This window comes from Eleutherodactylus coqui, chromosome 4 (genome assembly GCF_035609145.1).
Source record: "Eleutherodactylus coqui strain aEleCoq1 chromosome 4, aEleCoq1.hap1, whole genome shotgun sequence".
Classification (NCBI taxonomy): Eukaryota; Metazoa; Chordata; class Amphibia; order Anura; family Eleutherodactylidae; genus Eleutherodactylus; species Eleutherodactylus coqui.
Genome location: NC_089840.1, coordinates 36988883 through 37016768, shown reverse-complemented (window position 1 = coordinate 37016768; position 27886 = coordinate 36988883). Strand labels below are relative to the sequence as shown.

The window sequence follows — 27886 nt, the reverse complement described above, 5'->3', positions numbered from 1 at the left end:
CCCCACGCCAGCACCCGAACCTTTCGTCTCGAGCGGGAAGATACTCGCTAAAGGCAATGCTCGCTCGAGCAATTGCCTTTAGCAAGTATACTCGCTCATCTCTAAATTCCAGTCATGTATCTATACATAAATGGTTTTTATGATCTTTATGACACTTTGAAACCATGGTGCTACACTTAATTCGCAACGCAAGACATATGTCAAAACCAACCACACCAAAAATTCTGTTTTCTACAATCGGTTCTTATTCTCAGAAGCCATTCCCAGGGAAAGCTTGATACTTGGGGATTAATACAGCCTCACTAACCTCAATACCAGATGTATGAATCCATATAGCAGAAGCCCACCTAGTGGCAGCACAAGTGTTAAGAACTTGTCCTTTTTGGACCCAAGTGCCCACCCCTCGTACATTGGGCCCTGTAGCCGCTGCAGTTCCCCCTGGCCATTGGTTTGTCACAGGATTTGACGCCGTGTGAAACCTGGTCTCATAGCCGCCTTCTGTATAAACCCACACATTCCATGAATGCTCAGAACACATTGTGCTGTTAATAAATAAGTTTATTAAATGAGTTTATTATTAAGTTTATTAAATCTCAGACTTTTCCTTCTCCAGAGTTGTGGGAAAAGTAGCAAGATGACCGAGTGCTCCTGCAGCGGCACTACCCCACACGTTGGTACAGCTTTGAGGTGAACCTTATTTTGTTCTCCATTTGATGAATTTGCTGTGTTATCTGCTGTATGAGAACCTGGAAGTGAATGAAAGATCTTAGTTATTTAGATTAACATTCTGTAAATGTACCAAAACTTCAGCTGTGAGAAATATTGGGCCATAGATAGGGCTCATTCACATCAGTGGTCGGGAATTTCATTTTCCTCCTGTTTGGGGCAGCAGGAAAACAACCACCCTGATACTGACTAATGGCGGTCAGGGAAGGAGGGAATCTACAGCATAAAATACAGCTGCTTGCAACACCATTTTGTCCCATTTTCCAAAGAAAATCAGTGACAGATGTTCTGGACAGAACCTCCGATGTGAATGAATCGTAACAGTCAAGATTTAGGACAGGTTTTTCTTTTTAAATGTACAAGGCAGAAATCTGGTACATCCCAATTTCAGCCACAGATCTGCTGTGGACCCATACAGATTAAGGTGCTTTGGCATAGGCCAGTGATTGTGAATGCATGGTTGTTCACTCCATCATGCCCCATGTGAACAGGGTACTGATCAGCCAACAAGCAGATGCTCATTTGTTGGTCAATTGAATCTTTTTTGCTACCCCAAAGATAGTCCTGAGCAGAATACTTCACCATGTGAATAGGGACATGTGGCTGACCTTTTGGTTGAAGGACTGCCCTGTGTGCAGTGTTACTAAACAGTCCGAATCTGCCCTTATGAAGGCCATTTAAATATGCACCAATGGACACTAGTCATCTGTCTCATAGCGATCAGGGTAAAAGCACTTAAACCTCATTGTCATTGAAGGGAACCCATCCAGTCAGTGGCTTTTCTGTGCAGAATATATAGTATAATGCATATTGCGAGTGGACTTCTTCCATTGCATGCAGTTGGTGTAATACCCCAGTCACTTGCATTGGACTGGGAAGCCCACTGACTTCCTTTAATTTTAGGCCAGAATCTTGAACATGTAAATACAACCTAAGGCTTCTTTCACGCATATCGGTCGGCCATTTCACAGACGGCCAATATGTGCTGTGATCTGATGCAATGTATTTCAATGCATCAGATCACATGGGCGCATTTCTGAAAAAGGCCCGGCGTTTTTACATGGGGCCCAAAACATAGTCCTGGAACTATGTTTTGGCCCGGAATAAGTCAGCCGCTGCATGGGCTCCAATTCTCCTCCCCCACCCCCATGCAGGCTCACTTCTCTTCCTCCCCGCTCGTTCTGTGCAATGGGTGGGAGTGGGGGTGTGTAACCAAACACCAGTCCACTCCACCTCCTCCCATTCAAGCTATGGACAAGGGCTAGGATGGGGGCGGAGCCAAGTGCCTGCCTGCTCCCCCCCCCCCCCCCCCCCTTGTCCATAGCCATCAATGGGAGGAGGCAGGGTGGACAAGCGCTTAGCTCCGCCCCATCCCTCCCATTGCACAGAACGAGCAGGGAGGAAGAGAGGCAAGCCTGCGATGGGAGGGGAAATTGTAGATGGCCTGGTGAGGTCGGCACATTTGCGCCGACCTTACCAGGCTATATGAACGGGCACACAAACATTTGATTTGTGCACCCGTTCAGCTTTTTCCTTCCCCAACGTAGTGCATATCAGACAGCCATGAAAACGGCCAGCATGCGCTCATGTGAAAGAAGCCTAAAGGCCTATTTACACGCAAAGATACTTTGAAAGATTTTGCAATCTGTTTGCATAAAGGGTTAATGCCATTAACACTTTATCATCTTTATTTGCATATAAAAGGGCCTCCAAAAGCAGTTCTATTGAGGCTGACTGCAGATTACAATGTTATTTGCAGGCTCCCATGCAGATAACAGTGTGCAGTCTTTTGAGACACTTTACCTCTGTGTCTGAAAGATGGATCTTAAGTTCGCCTTAAAGTTAACGGTCAAACAAAAAGTGCACGATGCAAGCGTTTATATGCAACGATTATCGCTCATTTGTGGTTTGAACGAATTTTGAGCGCTAATCGTTGTGTAAATGAGCCTTTAGACTTGAGATCAGCCTCTTGATTTGGAGCATGTGGCATTCATCAATGCCAAGCAGAGGTTTTTCGGATAAGGAATTCCTTGACTGTCAGTGACAAGCTCTGCGATTCTCAGGTCTTTGAATTAAGAAGTATGTACTAAACACCCGTTATAATTAATTATTGCCATGGATGCAATTTCTCCCCTAGTATCATTGACAGAGTTCTCAGCATCTTCTGCACCCCTTTATCCTGTGCTCCCCTATACTCACATCAACGTGGTGCTTACAAGTCTGCAGCTCTGACCTCTGATGCACACGGCTGCCACCTTCTGGACACTCACTGGCATAGCTGCAGCCAAGGTCATTTTTTCTACATAGTTTCTGACGAGATGAAAGAGTATAAATACACTGTTACGTTACAATGTAGGTCTAATAAATCATTGATCACATCTACGTACAGGAGTGCTGTGTACAGGATGCACACTCCTCCCAGACAACCCACTCCACTGCCATCGTTCCCAAAGACTCTCCTCAAGATCCTCCAAGTCTTCTGTGACCGGAGAAGAGATCTGCTCGTCCACAAGAGTCTTTAGGTGGACACTTCCTTGTTTAATAGCTTCCAGCTCTAGATCTGCATGACAGGATGAACAGTCAGAGGGGAGTCACAGGGGTACGACCTGAAAGTGATGGGAGTGATGGGTAACAGATCAGGGAGGAGGATGGGCAAGTAGTATAGACATGTCCTCACTTACTGGCTCTCTCCAGGTTTCTAGTGACATCCTGTGTGCGACGTTCTAGGCCACTCAACCGGGTCTCTATAGTATGGAGATAGAGCTGATGAGTCTCCAAATCCTTCTTCAGAGAGTTCTTCAGCTGCTGGATTGAGGATAGACCCTGGAGTAAGAGAAAGTCTATAAGAACCAGAGTTTATGCCAAGCACATTTGCCAGTTATGGTTCTAGAGATCCTGGAAAACCCAATGAAAATAAAGGGAGGCCATACTTTACACCCAACAGGGAAGGAGGGGGGGGGGGGGGGGGGGGGAAGAAAAAGCAGCACTACTCACCGATTTCTGTCTTTGGTCAGATCGCTCTTCCCTCCATGAGGAATCTTCATTGCAGTTCTGATCCGGATTGCAGAGACATTCTATGGAATACAGAATCAGATCTGTTCTGTGCATTTAATTCGAGCCGCCTGTCAGAATGGAGCTCAGGACCCCCCTGTACTCCTGATAAGTGACCTGTAGACATTTATGTTGGATCCTGAAGTCCCACCCAACTCACCACATAGGTGTCTGGTATCTCTGTACTCCTTGGACCTCCTGCCTGCATTCTGTCGATTGCTGAATTTGTGCCTTGACTTCTGATAAGGAATCAAACAGACGCAGCTTATAATGTGGGGTATTACAAGATTGGTTACACTTATGGTCAGATACAGAGTCTCATCGGATCCCCCTGCTTCAGTCTACCTACATCCACAGATAAATATAGGCAGTGTCTGTTCCTCATAAACAGAACGACTACAGAGCGAGGAGATCAGACAGACGTGCCCCGCACTAACCTGTGACACCACCGCCTGGCGCTCTCTGCAGGACAGGCACATTCCCTGTGGCCTAGGAACCAACACGTTACTGCATGCCTGTAAGGAGAGAGCGCATCAGGACAGACCTAAACAGACTGTAAATACTGCATTATGATAAGGTCAGTGTGAGATCGCCTGTGATGTGTATAGGCATTTGTTCAATGTGCCAGAAAGAACTGCGCCAAGGGCGCAGAATACTGTAAATCGTGTGTCCTCCGTCCTGCTTGGGTGAGGGGGAGAAGTTCAAGCGATCAGCTATCTCTAGCAGTCCCCACCCAAAAGTGCGAGATGCTGCAGACCCTTTAAGGGAGAAACCCTTTAACGTCTGACCCAATACTTCTCACAGCTGAGGTTAAGTTCAGAGAAGATTGTTACAATTGTATCAAGTCTAGACAAATCTTAGATTCTAATAGCTTGTTACATTTTACCTGCACTGGAGGCAATTAGAGGGGTTGTACCAAGATAACAGGTTATCCCCCCCCTATTCCCATGCTGACCAGGGGGCCTAATCATTGAGAGCCTGAAGATCTCCAGAACAGATTGTGTCTGGCTCTGCCTTTAAAGGGGTTGTCTCGCGAAATCAAGTGGGGTTCAGCACTTCTGTATGGCCATATTAATGCACTTTGTAATATACATCGTGCATTAATTATGAGCCATACAGAAGTTATTCACTTACCTGCTCCGTTGCTGGCGTCCTCGTCTCCATGGTTCAGTCTAAATTCGCTGGCGGCTTGTTTTTTTTTTTTAGACGCGCTTGCGCAGTCCGGTCTTCTGCTCTCAGCAGGAGCCGCTTCAGTGTGCTCCCCGCTACAGCTCTTCTGCGCATGTGCAGACGAGCGGTCACTGCTCGGGAGCGCGCTGGAGCGGCCATTCTGTACCATCCTCTCTTAGAGGAAGGTGCAGAAACTTGAGCCGCCCAGCTGTCCCGAGAAGCCGCCCCAAGAAGCCGCCAAGCCGCCCCGAGAAGCCGCCCCGAGAAGCCCCCCAAGTAAGTGATGGGCCGGGGGGTCTGCCGCTGGGCCTTTGTCTGTTGTCAGGGGTCTAGCGCCGGTTACCTGCTGCCTGGCAGTGGGTGACTGTGCCGTGGTCGGCCGCGTTCAATCCAGGGGTCCGGTCGGCGGCTGCGGGGCGTCTGGTTGTCAGGGAAACACAGCTGGTAGCGTCTCGGGAGCGCGCACGTCGGGCTACAGCAAGCAACGGGAAAAAAGCCGGCGGCCATCTTGGGAAAATTTTTATAAGTTGCCGAAACGCTGGAACTGTAAGTACAAACCAGCTAGAAAAGTCATTTACAGGGGGGCTTAGTAATGTATGCTTAATTAGGGGGACTGGGCAAAAAAAAAATTCACTGCTTCCTCGAGACAACCCCTTTAACAATAAGTGGAGTTCTGGCTGAGCATGCAGTCGGTGCTCCATTCATTTCAGTGGTGTTGCGGAAAATAACTGTGCTGCTCAGGTATCTCAGCAGTCCCATTGCAAGGGGATGAGTGATAGTGTGCTTCCACAACCAGCGCTCTATTCAGTCGCCTCCTCACTACAGTAAGCCTGCAGTGAGGAGGACAGGGGACAAAAGACCCCATTTAAGATTGGTGGGGGCTCAACTCCTCACATTATGGTGCCTAGGATGTGAGTGTTCATGCCATGAGCAGTGATACTGCAGCCTCTCATTGGCTGCAGTGGTCATGTGACTGCAGCTTCCATTGAAGTCAATGGAAGACATCCGGCCCACAGACAGTCCACAATTGACATTGCGGGCCGTGGATTCTGCAGTAAGAAAGGATTTAAAAAGTAAAAAATAAATCTGTACAGTGCGCCAGCCAGCACATCCACAGTATAGGGGGAAAAACACGGGCAGGTACACAGGGTCACAGGCCGGGTCTGTGCAGGATTCACCATGCAGAATCTGCATGTGCCGTGGACATTAGGCCTAAAGGGCAAGTACAGCTGTGTTTATTTTACTACAGGCAGCCCTATTAAAAGGGATGTTGTCTGGTAAAACCAGACCCTTTAAGTTGCTCCAAACACATAACCCAGACCGCCAGACTTACCTCTAAGAGATCTTGGAGCCAGGAATCTGCTGTAGCCATTGTATGCCAGCGACGCATCACATCCAATGGGAGAAATAAACCACTCAGCAACTGAAATGGGGATCTGTATACAGAAGGGGGGGGGGGGGGTCAATGTTAGCAACATCACCAAATACCAGCTTATGCAAGTTCCATATATCTCACCACTGAACTGATAACAAGCAATAATTTATACTCCTGCTTCTTTTCAGGTGTTCAGGAAAGCTGGGTGTACGTCTGCAGCTACCATCATGAATGTCCTCTGCCTTCCCATACATAAGGTGCCAGCATCCAGTGGCTCCAATAGATCAATAAACTTAACACTGATGTTAAACAGTAGGGTTACAGGTGCCAAGACCCACCACAAAAAAAAAAAAAAAAACAATATTGGGCACAGAGCTCAGCTGCCTGTTCATTGGAGATCAATGGGGTCTCAGCACCTGGACCTACTTCATCTGACTCTTAAGATTTAGTTATAGTCAGAGGAGTGGAAGTGGCTGGGGTGAACCACCAGGTAGTCCTACTATAGACCCTATATATTGGTAGGGGTAAATCTGTACTGGACACATCCTAGGATTACCAGGTAGTATGAATTACTTGGCTCTCCCTTGTAAGAACAGCACCACACTTGTCCACAGGTTACGTGTGGTATTGCAGCTAATCCACATCAATGGAGCAGAGCTGTGATACCAGGTGAGGTTCCATCTCTGAAAGAAAGCAGACTTGGTCCTTTCTATAATCCTGTAGTCCGAGCTGGACGGTTATATACTCACTTCAGGATCCCTCCAAGATTGAATTTTTCTTCATGACATCCCAAGAGTTTGCTATCAGTGAATACAAACAGACATCAATGCAGTAAGTGCCAGGCAAGGGCAGCTGCTATGGGGCTCTTGGGAAGAGCTCTGGTGTCATCCCTTTTACTATATGGGGATAAAACTATGTGGAGGACTTCTATGCTCTTTTGCAGACCCATGTCTCCATGGTTACAGACTACAAACCCTGCGTAGCCTGATCCTGTAGTCAGACTCTCTCCCATCTGTGCCCTACTTCATACTCAATTCTTCATACTCAATTGGCAGTTTAGAAGACAAATAGAGGAGAATATGACTGCAGCATCAGGCTACACAGGGTTTTTTTTGTACTCTGTAACCATGGAGACACATAAATTTGCATAGGAGCTGTAAACAAAAAAAACTGCCGAATTTTAACCAAAACCATTAGCAAAAGTGCTTATTTTTTCTTTTTGATGCACTGGAACATCAAAAGTGGTTGTGAAAGGAAACATAGATATATGTAAAGGGGTTGTCAACTGATAACTTGCTGATCGCTGTAACCCCCACCTATTCCAAGAAGGGTGGTTCAGAGCATCTTCAAGTGAATGCAAACTGCCACTCCAGTTATTTCATTTGGACTGCCAGAGATAGCCATGTGCTTGAACTTGGATAGACATGTAACAATTATGAAAGGGTCCATGAGCAACTGTACTATAGGAATAGATACAGTATACAATGCAATGTATTGATAATCATGCAGTAACAGACAACACATATTCTTCATGATGAACAAGTATGGGCAACAGCTGTCATAACCCACCATTAATTTGCCCCTAGGCATTGCCAGTACTTATTCATAGCGAACCAAGGCAATGAGCAGACTGGTGAGGCCATTCACATCAGCTCTGAAACACTATCAGCAGGAGACACAGGCTTCAGGTTGAGGTTACCCAGTTACATTTTTTTCAGGCTACTTCACGTTGGGTGAAGTACAGAACTCAACTTATTTCCATACCAAAGATCAAAATGAACCGTTCATTATGGTGTTAAAGTCCATTATGGTGTTAAATGGCATTAAAGCTTAGTGCGTTTCTCCCTCCATCCACTTGCCATGACCCTTGGGCTAATTCCCTGTGTTTTCTAACATTGCAGTTCCTCTGTATTCAGGTTCTCACCACCTGATAGGAAAGAGAACTAGACTAAGCAGACCAGCACTCGGTCTCTCCAGTATTCCCATAGCAGTCACATGGTCTGCCTCTATGATAGGTATGCCCTTGCACCTACCTTCTTCCGAGATCTCCATGAGGTTCCACCATGTGAATATGTCTTCTTCTCCCAGTACAAGTGGACCATCCCCCTCTCCTGTAATAGTGAGGCACAGATATCTCTCATGGACGAAGACACCTGTGAGAGCTGACACAGGCTAAAGCTGTCCAGGAACCCAGCAATATGTTGTAGGACCTCAAACGGCAGGTTGCTCAAGGAATCCTTGCTCTTCCCTCTATGACTTCTTGACAGATTGGGTCTTACGCCTTCATATAAAGAATCATCGACTAGTGGTTTTATTGCAAATGTCTGCATAGGCTTGCTGTAGATGACCTGCGATTTTTGTCCTGCAGCACGGAACCTGTTTTGTACAAAGGTGCAACCCAAGTAAGAAAGTGGGCAGCATTGTTGGAACCAGCCACCCAGGCAGGTCTGTATGTCAGAGTGGACATTTCTAAAGTGTGAAGCAAACTCATCTCGACGAAAGAAGAGGTTACAGGAGAAGGTGAAGGAGGAATTGGACTTGTTGTGTCTACTAGTCACACATTCACTCTCTATATCCAAGTGCAGACCTAAACTTCTCATGTTCTTCTCAGCCAGAAGATCTAATAAAACTGTCCTTTTGGTAAAAGGATCTGTTCCAAAATCATAGGTCTGGGTTCCAAAGTCAATGAGCAATCCATCAAGGGCTTTCAGCTGAGATACGACATGACCCCTCAGCTCCCTCTCAAGGGCCACTAGTAAAGTAGTGTAAATGGTTTCAGTCAATGGTAAATTGTCTACTGGGATTCCAAGGTCAGAAGTGTCCACCAGTTTCTCAGCTTTCTCTTTCTTGATGTTATCATCTGCAAGTTTTGCCCTCCTGCCGCAGTAGCTTGTTGGTATTTTGAAGGTGTGGACAGTCTTCAAAGTCTGGGCTTCCAGTTTGCCATAAACAAAGTCCTTATCTCGAGGAGTACAGGCAGCCATCTGTCCAAATCGTATCAGCATGCTACCGTGGTGCACTAAATACATGTTGTAACTCCCACAATCCACCTCAGATTTCAGTCTTTCCAAAACACCCTCTTGCCAAGGAGCAAGCCCCATCTTTTCCAGATTGGCCAACTGTGGCTTTGTGCCTTCTTCTGACTTTTTGCTTTCATCTTCTTGACTTTTCCCTGCTTCTGCTTTGGGTTTGTTGTCAGGAGGCTTGTTGCTGCTGGTCTGTCCAGTACCAGACTGCAAACACTTTGCTGCTCTCATCTCTTTGCTAAATATAGAGTCCCACATTTGGAATTTATCTAAATCCAATCCATCCTGTCCCCGAGCCAATGCCTCTCGCTCAAACTGAGTCAGTCCAACTATCTCCCCATTACTTACGTCTACGTTTCCCACATCTTCAGGATTTGCTCCCCCTACTGCACCACCATCCTCCTCCACCTCCGATGGACCTCTAGTTATTGTGTCTTTAGGATCATCTGAGAGCTCTGGATAAAGTTCAGCCATTTTGAGAGAGTTAAAGAGAATATTCTGGTCCCTCAGTGTCATTGCCACATCCAGACGTTCCTCTTCACGTTTTTCCTGCAGGAGATTTTTATAAAGCGTCTGGTCTTTATCTATAGCTGGCCAGCGGTTCCAGTCCATGGAGCAGCAGACCACGCTGGCCGGGCAGACCTTCAGATGTTTTGCCTGCTTGCATCGGGACATTGAGAAAGGGCAGCCAAACACAGAGTTTAGGCAGGGCACCCACTCATTGGGGCACAGAAGTTGATGTTCTTCCTCTTTGCACATGTGGAAGGTGGCACCACAGTATAATTTACAGCTCATCACCAAACAGGAGATGCCAGAATTGATAGGTGCATTGCAGCGCTTGTTGAAGCAGTTCTGGCAATGCCTGTGCTGTCCTGCTGGAGGTCGCTGGGTTCTTCCCTAATATGTTCACAACAAAAAATAAAATAAAAAGATATAAAAAAATGAAATTCCTATCATTTTATAGCACTAACTACTAGCTTATTAGAGCCACCATCCTCTCTATTAATTCATTTTGAGTTATGTAATTCTCCTCATGACACTTAAAGCGACTCTCCAGTTTCAGGACAAAATTCTGCCACAGGACAGGAGGGGCAAGGTATATATTGCCTGCAGTTGTTCTTCTCTGCCAAACCTCCAAGCTGCCACATTTGGGCATCTGTTATTGTAATAAAATATTGTATCCTATGGTATATATATATATATGTTCCTTCTTAGTGGATAACTAGCATCTAAATGGTTAACTCGTTTATGTTGTGCACTGGTGTGTAGATGCAGGCTCATACTCCCCCATTTCTTTTCCTGGCTTAGAAATGTCCTGAGATAGCGGGTTCTGCCCCCCCTACCTTCAAAGAGGAGCTGTTAGAATGAATACAGAATGAGCTTCTTCCCCTTCTTAGGTTTTGGTTTCCTAGAAATCACATACTTAGTAGTAACACACGTTAAGATGTTAACATATGTTAAGCCATTAGCACCTAGAGCCAATCATGAGTTCTTATGATTACAGGGGAGCGTGTTTGTCTGATGATACGTAATCTATGATATATATGTACCGTGAGGATGTTAATAAAGGCAGAAGAGCATCATTGTCGGATAATACTGGCTGTGTTATGTGTCAGTGATTTGTGTACACAACTTCTCATATAATTCGGAGCAGTCGGTGAAACACTATGAAATCCATCTTATGATTGTTTTTCCTAACAGCATCCAAGATGGTCTCAGCATTTTTCTAACTACCTAATGTACACTGCTCTGCTCTCTGATTGGCCAATACTGATCACATGAGCAGCTATGGCCAATCAGAGAGCACGTATAGTGCATAGTCTAAAAATACCAATGCACTGTGTGGGATTAGGTAGTCTCAAGATTGTGTTAGCCATTTTGCGTAGCTAAAAACCCTGAACTGGCAGTTTGGAGGGGCAGCAAAGAACAACTACAGATATTATAGCCCCTCCCTTCCTGGTTCAGGACCAGGATTTTGTCCCAAAACCGGAGGATCACTTTGAGATTAGAACTTCTATCAGTAGAAGAATCTGATTTATTTATTCAGTTATATGAATAGTTATATTACTCACCATTTTCTGTCAGTCTCTATTTTTGCTCAGAAGTTATTCAAATGTCATCCAGCTGTGAATGGAGAAATTTACAATAACTAAAACAGAGCTTTAATTCATGGAAATGACAATTGCTCCCCCTGACTGGCAAAGATATGTATAATAAAGTCCAACCTTAAATGACTACTGAGACTTGGCATTGGGGTCATAATACAGAACTAGATAAAGTGTGAGGGGTACAGAGGGCATTGGCATTATCGTCACAGCAGATAGGCATATTAAGTGTAAGGCTTTCAGAGGGCATTGCAGTCATAGCCAGAGGGATATACAATGTGAGCAGTATAGGGAGGCACTGGATTAAAAGCACAAAGGGATGCACAGTATGAGGGGTACCGAGGAGCACAGAGGGATATACAGTAAGAGGGATGCAGAGGGGCATGAGGGTCATTGTACACATGACTATATACTGTGAGGGATTTAGAGAGTGCTTGGTATATGTCACATGGGGATATACAGCATGAAGGGTACAGAGGGTGTTGGGGTCATAAAACATAGCGAAACATACAGAGCGAGTTGCTAACTGTAGAGGACAATGGGATGGATGGAGATGTTTAGCTTTGTTCTTGTGAGTTCTGTCCAGTCATGAACAACTGATCCATCGGTTTAGCAAAAAAAAAAAGTTTTCTAGACCTGAGATATCACTGGTTGGAAATCCTAAAATAAAGTTGTTCTCTGTCAGTCATCAGTGTCTGTGGTCACAGTGTGTGGGGTAATCACAGTGTAGGAGGGCATTGCAGTGTATGGAGTGGTCAAAGTATACAAGGTGGTCACAGTATATGGGGTGACAGCGGTAAAGTATGTGCACATTGTATGTATTGTTTACAGCCGAGCCTATACCATGAGATGATCAGTATGATGTAGATATAGAGAACAGAACTCGTATAAGGAAGAGCCGCCTTCTGAGTAATTTCTTAATATACAATATTAAATGGGATAGGAACATCTCAATGCTGACCTTGTCTTGTCCCCATTGTCCTCTACAGTCAGTGGCTCATACAGTATGCCTCATTATGTAATATAACCCCATTCCCTCCTGTAATCTCATAGTATAGATTGCTCTGTTATCATCAGAATTTTCCCCAATACCTATCTCAATGCATATAACTTTGAGCTATGCCCCAATGCCCCTGAACCTCTCAGTGTATATCCACCTGTGCTCTAATTCTATTGCCCATGTATATTCCTCTGTGCTATGATCCCAGTGACACTGTACCCCTCATAGTGTTATAACCTCTATCCCTTCTGTACCCCTCATAGTGAATATTTTCTGTTCTATGACCCAGATGCCCGCTGTACCCCTCATAGTACATATCCCTCCGCGATATGACCCCACTGACCCTGTATACCCTGGTGTATATTGCTCTGTGCTGTAACTGTTTCTCCCTCCTCTTTCTATACTATGGCCTAATACTCCACATGTGCGCCAGTCTCTATGTTATGCCCTCAGTTCCTCCTGTACCTCTCACAGTGTATCCCCCACTTCCTGTGATGTGGACTCAGTGCCCCCCGGACCCTTTACAGTTTATCTGTCACTCTGAGCCTTCTCACCTGGGAGTCCGGTCACTTCTCTGCCTACTTTGCCCTCATTGTAGTGGGTTTTGCAGCCCCTCGCTGTCTTACACAAGACAAGGTCATGTGGGCTTTTATAAATAGCAGTCTACGGTCAGCGTGCCCAAGGTATCTCCTCTTACAAGTTTGCTGCCTGCATTAACCCTTTCCCTGACACAGAGGACACTGAGCTCATATCCCATTGCAGATCACCACCAATACATCAGGGGCAAAATGGGCATTATTTTGTACGGTCACTTTTTCCCCAATTCATCCACCCTTTTTGGAAGCAGCAGCATAATGTGGGATTAAAAGGGGAAATGTGAGTGGCCCACAATCCCAAGTATACAAGTATACCAGCCACATGGGGGCTCTGTCCCTGAAAACACCGGCTGGCCTGCACAACAAATGCTGGATACATTAGGCCGTATTTATATCTGTAATTTTCTCGTGTGCGTTATACGTTGTGAGATGCACAAATGTAAACCGATTATTTTCAATGGGTCTATTTACATATTTTTTCTTGCAGGGATGCTGTGATATAGAAAAGCTGCAGCGTTTCCTGTTTTCCTGCGATTCTAGAAAAAGCTCATTTATTATTTCCTATGGGCGAGTTAAGAAAAAAAATTGCTACTCGCATGTAGGTGTGATTTTTAGATCTTCTTATTAAACCATGCTATTGTCATGTATGTGAAGAAATGCATGTACCGGGATGTGTTTCTTTCATAAAAGGCAGCACTCTTACAGGTTAGGCAACCTTTACATACGCAGGATGCGCTGTGAAATTTACATAGCATTTGCAGTACGAGCCATCATGAGGATATTTTACGTGACGAATCCACAGTGTTTTTGAAAAATGCTACAGATTCTGATTTTGCATGTCTGTTAACACTGCGGAATTCACCCCTTGATATACCAAGCCGTTCCACAACTGAAAATGCAGTAAAATCGGCATCATTTAGGGCTCTTACCCACTTGCACCATTTTAACGTTGCGATATAGCTGCATTTTTTAACACGATTGTCAATGGGACAAACCTGGAATGTGTTTTTAACATTAGAAAGTCTCATTGACAATCGCGTTAAAAAAACGTAGCGATATCGCAGCATAAAAAAAAGCGCAAGTGGGTGTGAGCCCTTAGGTGCAAATTTGGCCACCACAGAATTCCTGCAGCTATTCTGCAAGATGGACTGGGACTTATATACATCCCTAAGCAATAAGGTCCATGAGGACATACCCCCACTATTTTGCAGGAATATTTACTTTAAATCATTTGTATCAGTATTTCCTCATGTTTTATCATTAATAGTTTATTGGATGTCATGGTGGTCAATGGCTGCAACATTTTGCTGGTGAAAGGACATATTCTGGCTATAAACTTCCCACGAATAGGGGAGGTTCTGCCTTTATGAGGTTTGTGCAGTTGGGGCCCCACTCCAAGAGTATGCTCACATGGTAGATTTTTGTGCAGAATCCGCACCAAACCTGGCTTAGAATCCAGTCCCATTCATTTGAATAGGATGACACAATACCGTCTTCAGGAGGATTTTTCTGCTGTGGATGAGTTACCTGCGGAGAGGAGGTCACTGTTCGGGAAAAGGAGATGTAAGACGTGACCACCAGCTATTGTTACTGTTTATATACAGTGGGGTCGGAAAGTCATCAGACCTTTTCCTTTCTTTACATTTGGTTATGTTGTGACCTTGTGCAAAAAATAAAAAAAATAAAACATTTCTCCTCATTCTGCACTCAATACTCCATGATGACAAAGTGAAAACAGAATATTAGTAATATTTAATTTTTTCAAAATGAAGACCATTTAGCATTGACATAAGTATTCAAACCCTGCACTTAGGGCTTAGTTGAAGCACCATTGACAGCAATTCTAGCCTCCAGTCTTCTTGGGTCTGATGCCACAAGGTTTGCGCACCTGGATTTAGGGACTGTCTGCCATTATTCTCTATCGATCCTTTCAAGCACTGTCAAGATGCATGGGGGCTGTCTGTAGATGGCCACAGGTCTCTCCAGAGATGCTTGATTGGGTTCAAGCTAAAGATCTGTCTGAGTCACTCAAGGACATTAAAAGTAGTCTCTAAGCTACTGCTGTGTTGTCTCTGCGGTGCTTAGGGTCATCATCTTGTTGGAAGGTGAACCTTTTGCTCAGTCTGAGATCATTTACACTCTGGAAAAGGTTTTAAAAAAAAAAAATCTCTGTACTTTGCCCCATTCAGGTTTCCATCAACCCTGACCAGTCTCCCTGTCCCCCGGCATGATGATGCTACCACCACCAGGCTTCACCATATGAATGGTATTGGGCATGTGATGAACGGTTCCTGGTTACCTCCAGACAATGCTTAGAACTGAGGATGAAAAGTTCAATTTTGTTTCTCACAATCTGTGAGCCCTGTAGGTGCTTTTTAGCAAACTTCAGACGGGCTCTCATGTCTTCTATGGAGAGTCGGCTTCTTTCTGGCCCTTCTGCCATAAAGCCGAGATTGGTGGAGGGCTGCAGTGAGGGATGACTTTCTGGAAGTTTCTCCCATTTGCACACAAGATCTTTGGCGCTCAGCCAGTGTAACCATTGGATTCTTGGTCATCTCTGTCACCAACGCCCTTCTTCCCCAATGACTTAGATTAATGGTAGAACCAGGACTCTTCCTAGAGCTTGGCTGACCCAGTAAAGAATTATGGAGGTCACTATGCTCTGAGGAACCTTTAGGGCAGCAGACATTTGTAGCTTTCTCCAGATCTGTTCCCCAACACAATCCTGTGAGGTCTACAGGCAATTCTTTCCTCCTCATTGCTCTGCTTTGGCATTATGAGTTGGGAGACCTTTATATAGACAGGGGTACAAATCTTAAAATTATGTCTAGTTAATTGAATTTACCACAGGGGGACTCACAATCAAGGTGTCAAACATCTCAAAGATGATCGAGAGAAATGGAAGGGCCTCCCAGAGCCAAATTGTCTGTCATACAAAAGGCTCAGAATATGTTAATGCAAAATGGTTTCAGTTTGTCATTATGGGGTAATGAGTGCAGAATGAGAGGAAAAACATGTTTTATTTGCCGAAAGCCACAAGATAAATGTAAGAAGAGTAAGAGTCTGAAGCCTTTCCCAGACATACTATAATCATCCTTGCTTTTCACCTGTCAGTGTCATCCTGTCTGTGAGAGGACTGATGAAATGTTCTCCACAGAAGAGGAAATGTCAGATTATTAGGTAGAGGGGTCAGTGTGAGAACTGCAGGATTTTTATTTAAACTTTCAATGCAAAAAAAAAAAAAAAAGTTGGACATGGCTGTGTTGGAACACAGCCGCTAGTTTGAGGTGTAGAATATGTCTGTGTGGCCACTTGGCGAATAGGTAATAATTTTGTATAACACAGATTAAAGACTTTAAACAAGTTTTCATTACAACGAAAACAGTTACAACATTTCATAAGCACCATAATATCTGAAGTTACAAGTACTTATCTCCTATTCTAACATTTTGTTCTACAATATTTAGAAATCAAATAATTTATGTATTTACACGTTTTCACAAAACCTTAATTGAAGAACAAAGAATTCTCAACTTACAAACCGCTGGTCTATGGAGAGGAGTACGATACAAAATGCCAAGAGACTAGAATCATTTTGCACAATTGCATGTCCATAATGCAAAACGCAGCAGTTGCATTAAACGGTAGCTCTGATACTAGTTGGTCTGTGATCACATCAAGTGGTGGCAAAGCTGGTTATTGGTATTGACAGTCATTAGATAACTGTGGTATTTGTTTGTTCAGCAATGACTACACAGCATGAAATCATTCACATTGGACTGAGGACACTCACAAGGTTGCAATATCTGTTATTGTCCCAGATCCTTGCATACGTTAAACTGAGTGGTGAAAGCACTTGGCACATTTGTATTGGGCACTTGTTCACCTTGGCTCTGCTGAGCCCATTAATACTTGGGATGGGACATCCAGGTCTTCTTGGATTCCTCATCCAGCGATCTTTCTTCCCGTGATTGCTTTTATAAAATTTTTCTGTTTATCATGCATATATTTAAAAAAGGTTAGTGGTTTCCACACTCCAAGGCTGACAATGTAATCAAGTAGTAAAAATATTGTTTTTTTAACTTATAACCCACTTTATAAAAGCGCAAAAATGACACCTCAAACATTGTGCTTGCACAATGGAAACTTGAGCCAACAGGCTTGGTTTAATGCTCTATAGAATGCAATACCAGTAGAGATGAGCGAGAATACTTGCTAAAGGCAATTGCTCGAGCGAGCATTGCCTTTAGAGTGTACCTGCTGCCCCCCCCCCCCCCCTCGCTCCCTCCTGCTGACTGCCGCTACCCCACGCCAGCACCCGAACCTTTCGTCTCGAGCGGGAAGATACTCGCTAAAGGCAATGCTCGCTCGAGCAATTGCCTTTAGCAAGTATACTCGCTCATCTCTAAATTCCAGTCATGTATCTATACATAAATGGTTTTTATGATCTTTATGACACTTTGAAACCATGGTGCTACACTTAATTCGCAACGCAAGACATATGTCAAAACCAACCACACCAAAAATTCTGTTTTCTACAATCGGTTCTTATTCTCAGAAGCCATTCCCAGGGAAAGCTTGATACTTGGGGATTAATACAGCCTCACTAACCTCAATACCAGATGTATGAATCCATATAGCAGAAGCCCACCTAGTGGCAGCACAAGTGTTAAGAACTTGTCCTTTTTGGACCCAAGTGCCCACCCCTCGTACATTGGGCCCTGTAGCCGCTGCAGTTCCCCCTGGCCATTGGTTTGTCACAGGATTTGACGCCGTGTGAAACCTGGTCTCATAGCCGCCTTCTGTATAAACCCACACATTCCATGAATGCTCAGAACACATTGTGCTGTTAATAAATAAGTTTATTAAATGAGTTTATTATTAAGTTTATTAAATCTCAGACTTTTCCTTCTCCAGAGTTGTGGGAAAAGTAGCAAGATGACCGAGTGCTCCTGCAGCGGCACTACCCCACACGTTGGTACAGCTTTGAGGTGAACCTTATTTTGTTCTCCATTTGATGAATTTGCTGTGTTATCTGCTGTATGAGAACCTGGAAGTGAATGAAAGATCTTAGTTATTTAGATTAACATTCTGTAAATGTACCAAAACTTCAGCTGTGAGAAATATTGGGCCATAGATAGGGCTCATTCACATCAGTGGTCGGGAATTTCATTTTCCTCCTGTTTGGGGCAGCAGGAAAACAACCACCCTGATACTGACTAATGGCGGTCAGGGAAGGAGGGAATCTACAGCATAAAATACAGCTGCTTGCAACACCATTTTGTCCCATTTTCCAAAGAAAATCAGTGACAGATGTTCTGGACAGAACCTCCGATGTGAATGAATCGTAACAGTCAAGATTTAGGACAGGTTTTTCTTTTTAAATGTACAAGGCAGAAATCTGGTACATCCCAATTTCAGCCACAGATCTGCTGTGGACCCATACAGATTAAGGTGCTTTGGCATAGGCCAGTGATTGTGAATGCATGGTTGTTCACTCCATCATGCCCCATGTGAACAGGGTACTGATCAGCCAACAAGCAGATGCTCATTTGTTGGTCAATTGAATCTTTTTTGCTACCCCAAAGATAGTCCTGAGCAGAATACTTCACCATGTGAATAGGGACATGTGGCTGACCTTTTGGTTGAAGGACTGCCCTGTGTGCAGTGTTACTAAACAGTCCGAATCTGCCCTTATGAAGGCCATTTAAATATGCACCAATGGACACTAGTCATCTGTCTCATAGCGATCAGGGTAAAAGCACTTAAACCTCATTGTCATTGAAGGGAACCCATCCAGTCAGTGGCTTTTCTGTGCAGAATATATAGTATAATGCATATTGCGAGTGGACTTCTTCCATTGCATGCAGTTGGTGTAATACCCCAGTCACTTGCATTGGACTGGGAAGCCCACTGACTTCCTTTAATTTTAGGCCAGAATCTTGAACATGTAAATACAACCTAAGGCTTCTTTCACGCATATCGGTCGGCCATTTCACAGACGGCCAATATGTGCTGTGATCTGATGCAATGTATTTCAATGCATCAGATCACATGGGCGCATTTCTGAAAAAGGCCCGGCGTTTTTACATGGGGCCCAAAACATAGTCCTGGAACTATGTTTTGGCCCGGAATAAGTCAGCCGCTGCATGGGCTCCAATTCTCCTCCCCCACCCCCATGCAGGCTCACTTCTCTTCCTCCCCGCTCGTTCTGTGCAATGGGTGGGAGTGGGGGTGTGTAACCAAACACCAGTCCACTCCACCTCCTCCCATTCAAGCTATGGACAAGGGCTAGGATGGGGGCGGAGCCAAGTGCCTGCCTGCTCCCCCCCCCCCCCCCCCCCTTGTCCATAGCCATCAATGGGAGGAGGCAGGGTGGACAAGCGCTTAGCTCCGCCCCATCCCTCCCATTGCACAGAACGAGCAGGGAGGAAGAGAGGCAAGCCTGCGATGGGAGGGGAAATTGTAGATGGCCTGGTGAGGTCGGCACATTTGCGCCGACCTTACCAGGCTATATGAACGGGCACACAAACATTTGATTTGTGCACCCGTTCAGCTTTTTCCTTCCCCAACGTAGTGCATATCAGACAGCCATGAAAACGGCCAGCATGCGCTCATGTGAAAGAAGCCTAAAGGCCTATTTACACGCAAAGATACTTTGAAAGATTTTGCAATCTGTTTGCATAAAGGGTTAATGCCATTAACACTTTATCATCTTTATTTGCATATAAAAGGGCCTCCAAAAGCAGTTCTATTGAGGCTGACTGCAGATTACAATGTTATTTGCAGGCTCCCATGCAGATAACAGTGTGCAGTCTTTTGAGACACTTTACCTCTGTGTCTGAAAGATGGATCTTAAGTTCGCCTTAAAGTTAACGGTCAAACAAAAAGTGCACGATGCAAGCGTTTATATGCAACGATTATCGCTCATTTGTGGTTTGAACGAATTTTGAGCGCTAATCGTTGTGTAAATGAGCCTTTAGACTTGAGATCAGCCTCTTGATTTGGAGCATGTGGCATTCATCAATGCCAAGCAGAGGTTTTTCGGATAAGGAATTCCTTGACTGTCAGTGACAAGCTCTGCGATTCTCAGGTCTTTGAATTAAGAAGTATGTACTAAACACCCGTTATAATTAATTATTGCCATGGATGCAATTTCTCCCCTAGTATCATTGACAGAGTTCTCAGCATCTTCTGCACCCCTTTATCCTGTGCTCCCCTATACTCACATCAACGTGGTGCTTACAAGTCTGCAGCTCTGACCTCTGATGCACACGGCTGCCACCTTCTGGACACTCACTGGCATAGCTGCAGCCAAGGTCATTTTTTCTACATAGTTTCTGACGAGATGAAAGAGTATAAATACACTGTTACGTTACAATGTAGGTCTAATAAATCATTGATCACATCTACGTACAGGAGTGCTGTGTACAGGATGCACACTCCTCCCAGACAACCCACTCCACTGCCATCGTTCCCAAAGACTCTCCTCAAGATCCTCCAAGTCTTCTGTGACCGGAGAAGAGATCTGCTCGTCCACAAGAGTCTTTAGGTGGACACTTCCTTGTTTAATAGCTTCCAGCTCTAGATCTGCATGACAGGATGAACAGTCAGAGGGGAGTCACAGGGGTACGACCTGAAAGTGATGGGAGTGATGGGTAACAGATCAGGGAGGAGGATGGGCAAGTAGTATAGACATGTCCTCACTTACTGGCTCTCTCCAGGTTTCTAGTGACATCCTGTGTGCGACGTTCTAGGCCACTCAACCGGGTCTCTATAGTATGGAGATAGAGCTGATGAGTCTCCAAATCCTTCTTCAGAGAGTTCTTCAGCTGCTGGATTGAGGATAGACCCTGGAGTAAGAGAAAGTCTATAAGAACCAGAGTTTATGCCAAGCACATTTGCCAGTTATGGTTCTAGAGATCCTGGAAAACCCAATGAAAATAAAGGGAGGCCATACTTTACACCCAACAGGGAAGGAGGGGGGGGGGGGGGGGGGGGGAAGAAAAAGCAGCACTACTCACCGATTTCTGTCTTTGGTCAGATCGCTCTTCCCTCCATGAGGAATCTTCATTGCAGTTCTGATCCGGATTGCAGAGACATTCTATGGAATACAGAATCAGATCTGTTCTGTGCATTTAATTCGAGCCGCCTGTCAGAATGGAGCTCAGGACCCCCCTGTACTCCTGATAAGTGACCTGTAGACATTTATGTTGGATCCTGAAGTCCCACCCAACTCACCACATAGGTGTCTGGTATCTCTGTACTCCTTGGACCTCCTGCCTGCATTCTGTCGATTGCTGAATTTGTGCCTTGACTTCTGATAAGGAATCAAACAGACGCAGCTTATAATGTGGGGTATTACAAGATTGGTTACACTTATGGTCAGATACAGAGTCTCATCGGATCCCCCTGCTTCAGTCTACCTACATCCACAGATAAATATAGGCAGTGTCTGTTCCTCATAAACAGAACGACTACAGAGCGAGGAGATCAGACAGACGTGCCCCGCACTAACCTGTGACACCACCGCCTGGCGCTCTCTGCAGGACAGGCACATTCCCTGTGGCCTAGGAACCAACACGTTACTGCATGCCTGTAAGGAGAGAGCGCATCAGGACAGACCTAAACAGACTGTAAATACTGCATTATGATAAGGTCAGTGTGAGATCGCCTGTGATGTGTATAGGCATTTGTTCAATGTGCCAGAAAGAACTGCGCCAAGGGCGCAGAATACTGTAAATCGTGTGTCCTCCGTCCTGCTTGGGTGAGGGGGAGAAGTTCAAGCGATCAGCTATCTCTAGCAGTCCCCACCCAAAAGTGCGAGATGCTGCAGACCCTTTAAGGGAGAAACCCTTTAACGTCTGACCCAATACTTCTCACAGCTGAGGTTAAGTTCAGAGAAGATTGTTACAATTGTATCAAGTCTAGACAAATCTTAGATTCTAATAGCTTGTTACATTTTACCTGCACTGGAGGCAATTAGAGGGGTTGTACCAAGATAACAGGTTATCCCCCCCCTATTCCCATGCTGACCAGGGGGCCTAATCATTGAGAGCCTGAAGATCTCCAGAACAGATTGTGTCTGGCTCTGCCTTTAAAGGGGTTGTCTCGCGAAATCAAGTGGGGTTCAGCACTTCTGTATGGCCATATTAATGCACTTTGTAATATACATCGTGCATTAATTATGAGCCATACAGAAGTTATTCACTTACCTGCTCCGTTGCTGGCGTCCTCGTCTCCATGGTTCAGTCTAAATTCGCTGGCGGCTTGTTTTTTTTTTTTAGACGCGCTTGCGCAGTCCGGTCTTCTGCTCTCAGCAGGAGCCGCTTCAGTGTGCTCCCCGCTACAGCTCTTCTGCGCATGTGCAGACGAGCGGTCACTGCTCGGGAGCGCGCTGGAGCGGCCATTCTGTACCATCCTCTCTTAGAGGAAGGTGCAGAAACTTGAGCCGCCCAGCTGTCCCGAGAAGCCGCCCCAAGAAGCCGCCAAGCCGCCCCGAGAAGCCGCCCCGAGAAGCCCCCCAAGTAAGTGATGGGCCGGGGGGTCTGCCGCTGGGCCTTTGTCTGTTGTCAGGGGTCTAGCGCCGGTTACCTGCTGCCTGGCAGTGGGTGACTGTGCCGTGGTCGGCCGCGTTCAATCCAGGGGTCCGGTCGGCGGCTGCGGGGCGTCTGGTTGTCAGGGAAACACAGCTGGTAGCGTCTCGGGAGCGCGCACGTCGGGCTACAGCAAGCAACGGGAAAAAAGCCGGCGGCCATCTTGGGAAAATTTTTATAAGTTGCCGAAACGCTGGAACTGTAAGTACAAACCAGCTAGAAAAGTCATTTACAGGGGGGCTTAGTAATGTATGCTTAATTAGGGGGACTGGGCAAAAAAAAAATTCACTGCTTCCTCGAGACAACCCCTTTAACAATAAGTGGAGTTCTGGCTGAGCATGCAGTCGGTGCTCCATTCATTTCAGTGGTGTTGCGGAAAATAACTGTGCTGCTCAGGTATCTCAGCAGTCCCATTGCAAGGGGATGAGTGATAGTGTGCTTCCACAACCAGCGCTCTATTCAGTCGCCTCCTCACTACAGTAAGCCTGCAGTGAGGAGGACAGGGGACAAAAGACCCCATTTAAGATTGGTGGGGGCTCAACTCCTCACATTATGGTGCCTAGGATGTGAGTGTTCATGCCATGAGCAGTGATACTGCAGCCTCTCATTGGCTGCAGTGGTCATGTGACTGCAGCTTCCATTGAAGTCAATGGAAGACATCCGGCCCACAGACAGTCCACAATTGACATTGCGGGCCGTGGATTCTGCAGTAAGAAAGGATTTAAAAAGTAAAAAATAAATCTGTACAGTGCGCCAGCCAGCACATCCACAGTATAGGGGGAAAAACACGGGCAGGTACACAGGGTCACAGGCCGGGTCTGTGCAGGATTCACCATGCAGAATCTGCATGTGCCGTGGACATTAGGCCTAAAGGGCAAGTACAGCTGTGTTTATTTTACTACAGGCAGCCCTATTAAAAGGGATGTTGTCTGGTAAAACCAGACCCTTTAAGTTGCTCCAAACACATAACCCAGACCGCCAGACTTACCTCTAAGAGATCTTGGAGCCAGGAATCTGCTGTAGCCATTGTATGCCAGCGACGCATCACATCCAATGGGAGAAATAAACCACTCAGCAACTGAAATGGGGATCTGTATACAGAAGGGGGGGGGGGGGGTCAATGTTAGCAACATCACCAAATACCAGCTTATGCAAGTTCCATATATCTCACCACTGAACTGATAACAAGCAATAATTTATACTCCTGCTTCTTTTCAGGTGTTCAGGAAAGCTGGGTGTACGTCTGCAGCTACCATCATGAATGTCCTCTGCCTTCCCATACATAAGGTGCCAGCATCCAGTGGCTCCAATAGATCAATAAACTTAACACTGATGTTAAACAGTAGGGTTACAGGTGCCAAGACCCACCACAAAAAAAAAAAAAAAAACAATATTGGGCACAGAGCTCAGCTGCCTGTTCATTGGAGATCAATGGGGTCTCAGCACCTGGACCTACTTCATCTGACTCTTAAGATTTAGTTATAGTCAGAGGAGTGGAAGTGGCTGGGGTGAACCACCAGGTAGTCCTACTATAGACCCTATATATTGGTAGGGGTAAATCTGTACTGGACACATCCTAGGATTACCAGGTAGTATGAATTACTTGGCTCTCCCTTGTAAGAACAGCACCACACTTGTCCACAGGTTACGTGTGGTATTGCAGCTAATCCACATCAATGGAGCAGAGCTGTGATACCAGGTGAGGTTCCATCTCTGAAAGAAAGCAGACTTGGTCCTTTCTATAATCCTGTAGTCCGAGCTGGACGGTTATATACTCACTTCAGGATCCCTCCAAGATTGAATTTTTCTTCATGACATCCCAAGAGGAGCTGGAGAACTGGGAAGAGAACCATCGCCAGAGAACACGAGTCCTGTAACGATTCCCGACATCTACAGGATATAGGAACATCCCGAGTGCGACCGCCATCTGCAAGAAGCTGAGAGCCAATGGATACACAACACAGTTTATAGGGTGCCGGGCTGGAATGGCATTGTGTTACAGGGCGGGGAATATTGTGATCAAGTGCCCCCCCCCCCCCCCCCCCCCGTGACAGGAAGCAATACTCACCTCTGCCAGCATCTGCACTCTCTCCTGGATGGACGCTCTGCCTGGAGGGTAGTCCAGGTCCTGTGCCCATCTCCTGCAGATCCTTACTGGATCACAACAGCCATGTCTGGGGAGAGGAGATGTGAGAAATGGTCATTTATAGGAACCTTCTAGATTTACTTTGACATAAAGCTGCACAACTCAAGGCAGATCCCTGATGACCGCACCGCCATGAGCCGAGCGCATGGCCATCACAGGCTTAGATCTACTGGAGGACAGTGAAGGATCTGGTCGAGTGACAGCAAGTAGAGCGTTTAACATGAGGAAATGCAAAGATTTGTATAACTCTTCAGCATAGAACCCAGAATGTCCATTTATTGACCTATGAACCGTCTTCTCCATTTTGTCTTTGGTCGGGAAGCAGGAACATCTCTCGTAAAACTTCTGCTCCATTGTTGGTGCTGATGAGAGAAAAAAAAAAAAGCTGTAGACCATCAGGGGTTTCTAATACAGTTGCCTGATCCATCAGCCCCCAATCATGCAGGACCTCCACCTTGTCCTGGTGTCCCCAGAGAAGACATTGCCCATGTAATATAATGCGCCCAACATCTCTTCCTATGACCAACATCCCCATATAGCCTCAGATTTTAATGGTCACCGACTTTTCCAACAACCTGTGCTTCTGTTGTAACTAGAAAGTGCAAATCACTTTACCTCAAGTGACCTGCACTGAAACATCCCTCCAAAATCCTGGCCACTAAGGATCTCCCCTCCTTATGTGATGTCCATATCTAGTAAGATGAGGCATAATGGGAAGTGAAGGACAAACAATTCATCCTGCTCATTGACATGCATGGAGGGCAGAGAGGAGAAGCAGATACACAGCTGAGCTAATGGAGAGAACATTTATTCACATCTCCACTGCTCAGTACTTCTATAGTGTCCTCCCTGCTGCTGTTATTTCTGTGTGCTATAGAAGGCTCTGGAGAAGAATATGCAGTATTCAGTGTATAGAACACAGCATAGCGGTCGGGATCCCCCACCAACTCAGAACCACAGAGACTACAATTGGGGAAACTGGTGATAACTGCAGGATACGGTTTGGGTATGGCACTATGCAGCTTGTGGTTTCTGCCCATGCGTAGCTGACAGTATCTAACAGGCAATCCGAATCCTCTCTGCTTATGTGTCTGATGGAAGTAGTGATTGGACAATGTACTGAAATAACTGGCAAATACAGGGCAGAGGGATGAGATTTGGCCAGTACAATAGACTATGCCCCGTCAGAGAGAACCTTTGACCGATTGGTTGCTTACTGAAACTTTTAGCAAATTGGTCAGCTGCTAGACAACGTATAACAGTCCCATTATTAAGGTTTTAAAGCCTGAAGTGGCATTATGGGCTAATTAGCCACGTCCCATGCTTAAGACTGGAGCATGGGGCTTTGCGCCAATATACAGCACCAACTGGTGGAAGACTTCCCTATAATAGACCTGTGTTTACTGGCAGGTGAACTCCAGCATCGTTATTAGGCAGTTTGACTACTTTCAATAGCCCTGTGGGCACTGAGGGTTCCCGGACACAAAGTTATGTATTAGGGAACTTATTGAGCGGCCATTTATTGCTTACAATAGGCATTTTTTTCTTTGTCTTCAGTTGACAGCGCAATGACGCGGTTATTTCTTATTTGCTCATGTACACGGCAGATTATTCTGAAAAATCAGGTATGCTTTAAGAAACACTTTTCCCTACAGACGCAAGCTATAAAAACAGCAAGGTCACTATATACATATTATCCTGTACTGACCCCGAGTTACATTCTGTATTATACTCCAGAGCTGCACTCACTATTCTGCTGGTGGAGTCACTGTGTACATACATTACAATACTTATCGTGTACTGATCCTGAGTTACAGCCTGTATTATACTCCAGAGCTGCACTCACTATTCTGCTGGTGGAGTCATTGTGTGTACATACATTACTTATCCTGTACTGATCCGGAGTTACAGCCTGTATTATACTGCAGAGCTGCACTCACTATTCTGCTGGAGGAGTCACTGTGTACATACGGTACATTACATTACTTATCCTGTACTGATCCCGAGTTACAGCCTGTATTATACTCCAGAGCTGCACTCATTATTCTGCTGGTGGAGTCACTGTGTGTACGCACATTACTTATCCTGTACTGATCCAGAGTTACAGCCTGTATTATACTCCAGAGCTGCACTTACTATTCTGCTGGTGGAGTCATTGTGTGTACATACATTACTGATCCAGAGTTACAGCCTGTATTATACTGCAGAGCTACACTCACTGTTCTGCATTCAGAAATGAAGCATCCCCACATTGTGCTTGTTCAGTAGCTGCCAAGAACACAGTTCAGACACTACAGGGAATGCTGTAAGATTACAACTCTGAAATGCAGAACAGTGAGTGCAGCTCTGGAGGATGATACATTTATTCCTCCGTGCAGTTGCTGCCACCAATTGGTGCCTTGTAACTACAATGTGCAGTCTACCGGTAAGAGTAATCAGAGTTCTATACATACAGGCTTCTGTACTCTAGCAACTCTCCCACCGAAGGCAACAGTAGCTGATTTGCAGATGGCACGGTAACCCTAGAGGTGGCCTAGTTTTGTACTTGCAGGGGAGGACATAATTTTGGGGGTCAAAAACTCTAGCATAGCTCATTTCCCAGAGGGGTGCAGACTGGTGATGGACGTATCCTAGGACAGCCAGGGGGTCACAAGCAGCCCAAGGGGGCATAGGTCAGGGTGAGTACAGAGGCCATAAAGGATAGGGAATCCCTCCAGCCACCTCAGCTCCATCAGACCCCCAGAGCAGCCATCATCACACCAGGCTGAAACAGGACCGATTCTCATTGGGGTTTAAACACATTGAATTATACGTTACAGCTCAGAGACCGGTCTGCAAGATGCGAAGGGCGCAGATGAAGGGGATACTTGTAGACCCCATTTCATAGAACAGATCCAAAGTGTTAACCCTTAGCAGACCACCCCAAGCAAACAGGCAAGCTCCTCACCTGCAGACACAAAGTATACAACAACCTGCAGGGAGACACTCAGGGGCCCAACTATCACCAGTCCTGTGTAGCACCCCTCACCTGGGGCAGGACAGGGTGTTGGGCTCTAAGCACCTCCACACCCCCTTACTAGCAGGAAGACACCACC

General features: G+C 45.6%; 2 protein-coding genes across 3 annotated transcripts; both read right to left on the bottom strand.

Moving 5' to 3' along the window:
* Window positions 1–550: 550 nt before the first annotated feature.
* LOC136625225 (F-box only protein 40-like) lies at window positions 551–13073 on the bottom strand. 2 transcript variants are annotated; one of them, XM_066599266.1, is made up of 9 exons: window positions 8356–8510; window positions 6281–6383; window positions 4215–4292; window positions 3938–4016; window positions 3721–3800; window positions 3408–3549; window positions 3114–3286; window positions 2926–3036; window positions 551–746 (listed from the first exon to the last, which is right to left on the bottom strand). In XM_066599266.1, the coding sequence occupies exons 1-9, from the start codon at window positions 8385–8387 to the stop codon at window positions 660–662; spliced, it is 885 nt and encodes a 294-aa protein (XP_066455363.1). In that variant the 5' UTR covers window positions 8388–8510; the 3' UTR covers window positions 551–659. The 2 variants fall into 2 exon arrangements, with proteins under 2 accessions (XP_066455363.1, XP_066455362.1); XM_066599265.1 differs by lacking the exons at window positions 551–746; window positions 2926–3036; window positions 3114–3286; window positions 3408–3549; window positions 3721–3800 and adding exons at window positions 11421–11472; window positions 13008–13073 and having other exon boundaries at window positions 3996–4016; window positions 8356–10245.
* A 4830-nt stretch (window positions 13074–17903) lies between these two features.
* On the bottom strand, window positions 17904–24859 carry LOC136624583 (uncharacterized). The gene is made up of 10 exons (XM_066598544.1): window positions 24714–24859; window positions 24425–24582; window positions 23634–23736; window positions 21568–21645; window positions 21291–21369; window positions 21074–21153; window positions 20761–20902; window positions 20467–20639; window positions 20279–20389; window positions 17904–18099 (listed from the first exon to the last, which is right to left on the bottom strand). The coding sequence occupies exons 1-10, from the start codon at window positions 24723–24725 to the stop codon at window positions 18013–18015; spliced, it is 1023 nt and encodes a 340-aa protein (XP_066454641.1). The 5' UTR covers window positions 24726–24859; the 3' UTR covers window positions 17904–18012.
* Window positions 24860–27886: the final 3027 nt, after the last annotated feature.

Excerpts from the sequence above, each read along its gene's own strand:
- LOC136624583 (XM_066598544.1), bottom strand. Across the intron at positions 20,390-20,466 it reads ATCCTGTACACAGCACTCCT|AAACTATGTAGAAAAAATGA; the intron begins GTACGTAGATGT and ends TCATCTCGTCAG. Across the intron at positions 18,100-20,278 it reads CTTGTAAGCACCACGTTGAT|GTTCTCATACAGCAGATAAC; the intron begins GTGAGTATAGGG and ends ATTCACTTCCAG.
- LOC136625225 (XM_066599265.1), bottom strand. Across the intron at positions 6,384-8,355 it reads CATGGAGATCTCGGAAGAAG|ATCCCCATTTCAGTTGCTGA; the intron begins GTAGGTGCAAGG and ends TTCTGTATACAG.